At 30.3% G+C, this 9,339-nt stretch overlaps 1 protein-coding gene across 2 annotated transcripts; it reads right to left on the reverse strand.

The window, feature by feature from the left end:
- Positions 1 to 295: 295 nt before the first annotated feature.
- LOC120071783 (protein WVD2-like 2) lies at positions 296 to 5,078 on the reverse strand. 2 transcript variants are annotated; one of them, XM_039024167.1, is made up of 8 exons: positions 4,804 to 5,078; positions 3,836 to 3,889; positions 2,751 to 3,198; positions 1,988 to 2,061; positions 1,809 to 1,893; positions 1,641 to 1,712; positions 1,176 to 1,286; positions 296 to 1,038 (listed from the first exon to the last, which is right to left on the reverse strand). In XM_039024167.1, the coding sequence occupies exons 3-8, from the start codon at positions 3,192 to 3,194 to the stop codon at positions 736 to 738; spliced, it is 1,089 nt and encodes a 362-aa protein (XP_038880095.1). In that variant the 5' UTR covers positions 3,195 to 3,198; positions 3,836 to 3,889; positions 4,804 to 5,078; the 3' UTR covers positions 296 to 735. The 2 variants fall into 2 exon arrangements, with proteins under 2 accessions (XP_038880095.1, XP_038880094.1); XM_039024166.1 differs by lacking the exon at positions 3,836 to 3,889 and having other exon boundaries at positions 4,804 to 5,077.
- Positions 5,079 to 9,339: the final 4,261 nt, after the last annotated feature.

Genomic DNA, 9,339 nt, shown 5'->3' on the forward strand with positions numbered 1-9,339 from the left:
AATAGATATCTTTTTAAATATTTCACCATTTATAATAAGTTGATGTGTATGTTCGTATTAATAATATTTTGGTTGTATTCCTACCATCAACTCATTCCATAAATCTATTGGCATATAAGAATGTCGATGAAAATATCGTAGTAGCAATAAAACTTTGATATCCAGTGCACCTATGACTAAGTAGATCCTATGAGCTCTAGTATACTTAATTTTTTAATTCCTTTCAAGAACTATACTAAAATCTTGTGAATGAAACAAAAATATTAAATATTTGACTAAAATCTCATAGCAAAACTTGTGAAACAAACCAACCCTTAATATTCAAGAAGCGACATTCAACGTCTAACTTCCACGAGCAACCCCAAATCTTAAGCATAAAGATTTTGCATCAAAGAAACCGTACACTGATACTATTCTACTTCTCTTGTACTATCTTCTCTCAGCTGTGAAATCTTCCTAAACCTTACCTAAATGAAAAAAGAAAACAAACCAAAAAAAAAAAAGAAAAAGAAAAAGAAAAAATCACCAGACACACTCTCTAAACACAACTAGTAAGCTATTTGTCAGTACAAATCATAACTACAAAACATTTACAAATTTCATATTACCAAAATCCAGTTAAAACTGAAAAGAAAAAGAACAACTCCTTTTAGAATATCCATTTGGCAACAATGAGAAATACAAGATGAAGAACCCTTTTTTTTCTCCCTTTAAATTCAGAGAAAAGTCCCAAGTTCATGACTGAACTGTTATATCCAAATTGCTTCTCTGCTCAGGAATCTTAGCAGCAGTTGTTTTTGTTGTCTCCTTATCCTGATGATTTACTCTGTCCTTCACCTTGCTACCGCTACTCCGCCCACTAATTTGCCCCTTAGATTTTGGAGTCGTCATAACGTTAGTCGGATCTGTTCTAATACTTCCAAGGCTATGCCGTTTCACTCGAGTACATACTTTTGCCTTCTCTATATTTGAGTTAACTGCATCGCCGCAGCTCCTTCTCCTAGTAAAATTCGGTGACTTGGGTCGAGTCAATGGCAGCTGCAACGACCAACATGGAGATGCCAAAGGTTAAGAATTCTTACAAAAAAATGAGTGTAGGTTGTTACTTGAAGATATAGGAATGAGTTGATGATTCTTAGAGTAGAAGAAAGAGAGATTGATTCTGAAACTCTCACCTTCTTGAGTTCAACTTTGGGTGGGGGTCCCTCATAGTAGAAAGTAGGCACTGGGTTTGCTTTGATGATTAAGCTCTTCCTCAGTTGCTTGATGGCTGCTTCTTGCTCTTCCTATCAAATCACATCATAAAGTGTTTTTCCTTTTCAGTGTTTAAAAATTCTCTAACAGTTTCTTTCACAATCATTTTCAACATGATTCTAACGCAAGCAATCACAAGTTGAAGATAAATGGAGAAAAATGGTTGCCAATATAATTTCTTCCTTATATGTTAGACTTCGTGAATCAGATTAAAATCAAAGGCTACCGGTGAAGTGTGACATTAGGAATAGACATAGAAAAGTAGAAGCGAAATAACTAATCACTCTTAAGGTTTTGGGTTTAGTGACGATTTAACAAAATGAACTTGTCAGAAAAGTTGGAAAAGTCGGAAAACAATATAGAAGTCTGAAAGTGAAGAAAGATACCTTTGTTCTGGCTTCATATTGGCTTTTCTCTGCCTGCAAAGCTTGGTGTTTCTCTTCCAATTTTTGGTAAAACTGAAAAATAAAAAATTAAGATCATGTGCAAATGAGTGATTTAACGATGTGTATAACATCTAGAACATTTGCAATAAGCAATATCAGTTAATTTACCTCCTTCCTTCTCTCGGCACGACTAGCAGATCGAAAAGTCGGAGCGACACCGACAGTTACCTTAGATTTCACAGAAGTTGCAACACTTAACATGGCTAAGGACCATACAAGCCAAAAATGAAGTGTAAACAATTTACGATATGAAAATGTAAAAAATATTTGGATGTCAAAGAGGATACGAGGAACTGATGGACCAATTATCTTCTTCATCGTGGTATTTCACGTGCTTCCTTATCGAAAGCGGTGAATTTGGCTGTAAAGAAGAAGAAAATTTCAATCATTAATCATCACTGCCAAACTGTTTTATTCTAGCTTCACTCGCACAAAATCTCATTTGCAAATTGTAATCATACATGATTAATGATTTCCCACAAAGTATGATAGTAAAGTGTTAGGAATATTAGCAGTGTCATGTTTGTAGACATGAGAAGTTTTATTATAAACCGAGTCAGGGGATGGAGGTAGAAGTAGAACTCAGAGAGTAATTTTGGGAGAGTCCAAGCCCCTCAAAAGAGATGTGAGATATGCTTAAAAAAAAAGGCGAGATCTATCCCATGGTACAAGAACCATAGTATTACGAGAATATAGTATAGAATTAGAAAAGGAACCAAAAGAGAGATCGAAATTAACTGAAAGAAATATCGATATGAGAAATAAAATTACAAAATCCCAACTTCAATCAGCCTGAGCTCAATTGAAATAGAACTACTCTCCAAATTGTGCCCACCCTTAAACCCAACAGAAAGCTTGGCCATATTTTAAGGGTCAGCCTAGGAAAATTGAGCACAACCTGCACATCATATGGTATAACACTTGAAGGCAAACTGAAATAGAGAAGACAGCCATTTCTATCTTTCTTCAATTCTTTGGACTCAGAAAAGAAAAGACAAATAAATCTCGAGGTTAACCAAATATAGGCAGCCAATTATGAGAATTAGTTACCTGAGAGTTCTTCTTAGCACTAGGAGATTGCAGATTTGGTGAAATGTTGACACCAGTAGTGGTAGTTGCATCGTTTCCGATATTATGTGCACATGGACCGCGTTTTTCAGTTTCCAAAGTAAACGGCTGTGGAACGGTGTATTGCCCCCTCATATTTCCTGGAGATTTTGATCCAATTGGGCTTGACTTCTGGTACTCACCAAACTTCTCAAGTCGAGACTTCTCATATTTCTCCTCACCATCAAGATTAGTACTTTTGATACTTAACACCTCTACCTTCTCATCATATTTTTCAATGATCAAGTTTTCTTCAGTACATTCCTTTACTTCATAGTCCTTGGCCTCAATGTTTCTTACCGCAACTCTTGGCGCAACATGAACTACGTCATGAGCAACCCCATTCGGCTTTTGTTCAACTTCTACAGCACTTGGCTCCCTCCCCATGATGCTGCAGAAGGTGATCGGTTAAATACAGTTCCAGCCGTGTAGATGGGCTAAAATGAATCTTTACAAAATTTTAGATCCAAGGACATAACATTTCAAAGTATAGGGGCAAGAAGAAGAGAAGGGTACATGTGAAAAATTCAAGAACTATACTAGGATTTAAAGGGAAAAAATGACTTGAATAGAGGGACAGAAACCGAGATTAGGGGAGGTGGAGGTATCAGAAAATCTCAATGTACCTCAATCTTACATCCGAAAACTACAAACTAACAAACTAAATTATGAAATAAAACTAAAAAAAAAAAAACAAGGTTATTTGTGAATTCAGCAACCACATAACAAAAATACATAAACATTCAAATAGAAGATAAATAAGATGAAATTTTCCATTGTAACAGCAAAATGAACTTCTCCAAGCTCACTTCTTGATGGCTGAGATGAAGAAACTCCAAGATTCAAAAGAAGAGAAAATCTAAAGACCAGAACCTTAACTCTCTGTTATTTTAGTGTTAAGAAACCTTCATACAACTTGGGACTTGAAAGAGAAACAGAAGTGTAGAAAAAGGTAAAAACAATAGAAATCAAACGCTACCAAGAAAAAAAAATTTAACATATATCATCAGAAATGGCCAAAAACATACTGATAGAAGCAAGGATTCAAAGTGAATTCCGAAGGAGAGAAGAAAACTGAAATCCTGATGAGACAAAACAAAAGAAAAAGCAATGTTTAAAAGACATGATTAAGTCAAAGAAACCAACCGACCACTCTTAATGGAAAATGAAAGGCCACAAAGTCCACAAAGAACCCCTTTAATCCTTTGACCAAAACAAAAGACTAAGCATTCAAATATTATTCATTGTCCACCACTAACTTTCAAAAGGGAAGAGAAACCAATCAAAATTATAATTATAGTTCAAATTTTCTAAGTGAGAAAGAAACCCACCATGAAAATAGAGACAAACATCAAATAAGACCAAAGTTTAGATCATGTTTGAGTAAGAACAACTCCAAAAATTTGAACCAAAATAACAGAGAGAGTAAAAACCCACCAAGAAAACAGAGATAAACATAAAATAGGAAGGAAATTTGACCAACAACAACCCAAACATCTCCAAATAAACCCAGAGGGACCAAAAATTAGAACAGAAAGAACAAAGAGAGTAAAAACCGACCAAGATAAACATCAAATAGGACCAGAATTAGATTCACATTTCAGCAAGAACAACTCCAAATAAAACCAGAGAGACCAAAAATTAGAACATAAACAGCAGAATGAGTAGAAACCCACCAAGAAAATAGATACAAACATCAGGTAGTACCAAAATTTCAGTCACATTAGAGCAAAAATTCCCAAATAAACCCAAAGAGACCAAAATTAGAAGAGAAATGAGAGCTCGAGCCGAAACCCACCAAGAAAACAGAGACAAACATCAAGCAGAGAGAGTGAAAGCCGAAAATGAAAAGGAAAAACAAGAAGAACAAGTGAAATTGAGAGCAGCCTCCATTACAAAGAGCTCAAAAACCAAACAAAAGATCCAAACAAACATTTTAGGAGGAAGAAGAAGAAGAAGAAGAAGAAAGCAAGTAGAAAAATGAAAAATCAGGCACCTGAAGAATTAAAAACAGATAATGTGGAAGATTGGGTAGCAGTTGTTGCTCGATCTGACAAGATCTTCAAACTCAACCCTCTCTCTCTTCTCTCTATGAATCCCCTTTTCTCTCCTCTTCTCTTCCTCCTCCACTCTGAATAACAAGACAAACTAAAATGGAAAAAGAAAAAAGAAATGCTCCCACCCTTTTTTTTTCTTTCTTTTTCTATATTTTTCTTTTTTAATTTTTCCAATTGCTCGTCGAGATTTTAAAGTGACGTGCTCCAAAAACTGTCCTTTGGGTTTTGAACTGTGGGCGGTGGCTTCCATTTATATAAAATTTCAAAAAGAGATTTATAGTGTTTCTTTTCAAGCCACTTATTTATTTTAAATGGTAAAATTATTTAAAATATGGCTAAATATGGCTAAATATCACAATTTATCACTAATAAATTTTAATATCTATTAATTATAGAGTTATATATGATAGTAATTTATCAATATCTATCACTTATAAATAGTGATATTTTGATATATTTGTAAATATTTTGGTTTTTTTAAATCCTTTGTAAATTTTAAAAAAATATATGCTTTTGATCCTTAAATTTTGAGTCTAATTTTTATTTGATCATTAAACTTCAAAATATTACATTTTTAGTCATTAAGTTTTGAGTTTTATTTCAATTTAATCCTTAAGTTTCAAACTCTTACGATCTTACCCTTGAAATTTGAATTTTATTTCAATTTGGCTCCTAAGTTTTGAGACTTGCAACCTTGAATTTTCATTTTTTTAATATTTAATAAATTTTAAAAAATTATAATTAATTAAATTTCACTATTTTTTATCATTATCAAAATTAATATAAAAAGATAATTCTTCCAAAATATTTCATTTCATAATTATTTTAAATTAATTAATAAACATTAATATCAAGTACAGAAGTGAATATTTAGTAATAAAATAAAATATTAAAAGTGTAAATTCTAAAACCTAAAACTAAGATGAAACAAAACTCAAATCTCAATATTAAAATTAAAAAACTAAGATGAAACAAAACTCAAATCTCAATATTAAAATTAAAAATCTGAAAATTAAATTGAAATCAAACTGAAAATTTAATAACTAAAAGTATAATATTTGAAAATTTAGACACCAACTAAAAACTAAATCCAAAATTAATGAAAAAAAAAACATTTTTTTTATCCTTTGAATTTCCATGGATAGAAGTGAAAAAAGAAGTTTGGGGGAATTTATTTTCAATATTTGTGTGGTTTGGGAGGTAAGTAACGGCGGGACGTTAGTTTTAACGGCAGAAAATTTGAAAGAGTGTGGAGGCAAGCAAAAGAAGAACAATGTTGTTGCTGTGTGTTGGGACGTGGGACCCACCTACGAATGTCAATTTGCCTAATGCCTACAAATCAGATTTGTTTGGAGAACCCCCTCTTTTTTTATTCCTCATACACCAACCTTATTCTTCTCTTCTTTTCTTCTTTTTTTTTTCTCCTAAAATTTTATCAATTAATATTCGACTATTAGAATAAATGCATAGATGATTTTCAAATAAAATTATGACTAATAATCTAAATTGATTCATTTATAGAAGTTTAAGGGTTTAATTGATACAATTGTAAGTTTTACACAAGGTTTTTTCCAAACAGAACATAATAGATTTTATAAATTGATATACTTACAAAAGTTCAATGTTTAAATTGATATAATTATTAGTTTAGGGTTTAAAATAATACAATCTCTAAATTACTTTAGAGTATAAATTGATATGTCTTTTCATTTTCTTATACGTAAATTTTAAAAACTATACTTTTACTCTTGAATTTTGAGTTTATTTATTCTATTTGACCTTAGATTCCAAACTCTTATATTTTCTCCAGTCTAATGGATGGATGACCCAAAATTTGGAATGAAAATGATATTTTCCTTACTTTTAAAACATATTTTTTTTTCAAAGTCTTTGTTGATGTCATGTTCAAGTAAAGTTACTAAAACACGAAACCTCGCGCGCAGGCATATTGGCCTCTCACTCTCTCGCTCTTCTGGTTTCCTCTATCTCTCGCTCTCTCGCTCTCTCTCTTTTGGTCTCTGATTTCTTGCTCTCCCGCTCTCCCTCCCTCTCTTTCTCTCTCTCTCTCCCCACGGCATCTAACGTATCGAGTGATGTTCTAATGGCCAGCCACGACAATTTTACAACGTTCCAATGTATGTAACGAATGGAAAAAGAAAAAATGGAGAATGGTCGACGCCAATGGAGGAATGAATATCGAGAAGAAGAAGAAGAGGAAAAAAAGAAATTAAGGGTAATTTTGTAGAGGAAGAGGAAGTGGGAAAAAAGAAATTATGGGTATTGATTATATTCCAGGCAAGAAGGCAAAATAGTTTCAAAAATTGGGGCAAAACCTATTTTAGCTTTGGATTGGGTCTATTATACAATTATCTCTAGTTTTTCATCCTGAAATTTTAAGTTTTGTTTCTATTTGATCTCTAATTCTGAAATTTACACGTTTACCTATTTGTTAACCTTGTTGTCAATTATTATAGATCAATTTAGAAGAATTAAATTAATTCTTACCCATTTTTCATCATTATTAAAGAAACTACAAATCTTCACATCATAATTATTTTAAATTGGTTAACTAAAAGTTAACTCGACAATCAAAAGTGTGAGCATTAGAAAAAATTCAGTGGTAAAATATTAATAACTGAAATTTAGAGAACAAATGAAAAATAAACTCAAAGCTCAAAAAGGTAAAAACATAAAATTTTGAAACCTAGTGATTGAATAATAATCAAATTCAAAATTAAATGTGTAACATTTTGAAACTTAAAAACCAAATGAAAACTAAACTCAAAACCTGATAGACAATTATGAATTTGAGGTTGATAGTACAAACATTATGTCAATTAAACTATGCTCGTTTTGACATAGAGGAATTAATCATCTACTTTTTAGATAATAATTGATATATTATAATTATTATGTACTTTGCTTGACATTTTAAATGTTTCATTTTATATACCAACTACCAAGTTAAAAAAAAATTAAGAGGAAATTAAAACTATGTACTTTGCTTGTAACAAAATAAAATATCGAAGTAAATAGAACAATTAAAATATAAAGGCCAGAATAGATTAGGTATATTTTGTACAATCCGACCCAACTTTCAAGTTAGAGACAAATTGTAGTGTTCGCCTACAAAATTTTATGATAAAATTAAAAATCTTTTTATGTGTTGAGCATAGAAATTTTAAAAAGATAGAAAACTAAAAGTATTACCGTTTGATAACGTTTTCATTTTTCTGTTTTTTTTCTTGCTTCCTGTTTTGTATGTTTTAAGAATTGGAAACATAAATATGTTTAGTAACTATTTTTGTTTCTTATTTTTTTGAAAAAAAAAACAGAAATAGAAAATTATTTGATAATTATTTCTTGTTTCTCGTTTTTTGTATTTTTTTTCCTTTACATTTTCTCATGCTTTATAGTTTAAATATAATTTAATTATATAAACTACAAAATACATAGCATGCATTAAAATATAAAAAATAATTATTAAATATTTACGTTGTCAAATACATATAAGTCCTGATGTAAAATTGATAAAACTAATACAATTTTTTATGTCATTCATATATTGCTAAAATTTAATTTGCAATATCTCATTTAAGTCATTTGTCTTAATGTTGTTGACTCAAATTTAACTCAATTGTATTATTATCTAAATGTCGTGGTTGTAAAAATATTAAAGTGAACTTACATGAATATCTTAGTAAATAAAATTTATATATTGTAAAATTTTAATTGGTTTGGTATGTATTAAAAATAAAAAAATTAATAAAATTAAAATTAATATATAAACATGTATATTACAAAATTTAAAATTCAAAATTCAAAAAATATTTAAATATACATAGTGAAAATTTCAAATTTGAAAATCAAAATAATATAGAAATCTAAGTATTGGAAAAATTAAAATTCAAAATGAAATTAAACTTATAAATATAATATAGTAATAAAGAAAAAGCAAAAAAAAAAAAAAAAAGAAATATAGCCAAATTAATATAGAAAAGAAAGAAATATTAAGAAAAATAAAATAAAATGAAACGGTCTCAGGTGGGAATCATCCCACAACTATGAAGGCTAATAATGTCCCTACCAACCAGCCTAGCCAATTTTTTAATTTTCTTAGAAATGAAATTAAACATAATGTGAACGAAATAGTGATAAACTGGTAATTCCTCAAATTAATCCAATTTTTAGAAACGTTTCTCAAATATTAGAAACAAAAAATGGAAATATTATCAAACGGATCCTAAGTGTGGTAGTCATAGGACGTTTCAATCTATATATATTTTGTTGTTGGTAAGTAATTATAATATATTAAAGTCATGGGTTGGAAAGAAACAGATAGACATTTAAAACTGAGAATTGAGTATGTTACTTAACGTGTTCTTTTTATATCTAAACGATTATATAGTTCAACAACTAACATTATTCAATATATAAAAACAACTAAGTTTGAGAATGTTTTGTCGTACTCACTA

The sequence above is a fragment of the Benincasa hispida genome, chromosome 2, assembly GCF_009727055.1.
Source record: "Benincasa hispida cultivar B227 chromosome 2, ASM972705v1, whole genome shotgun sequence".
NCBI lineage: Eukaryota > Viridiplantae > Streptophyta > Magnoliopsida > Cucurbitales > Cucurbitaceae > Benincasa > Benincasa hispida.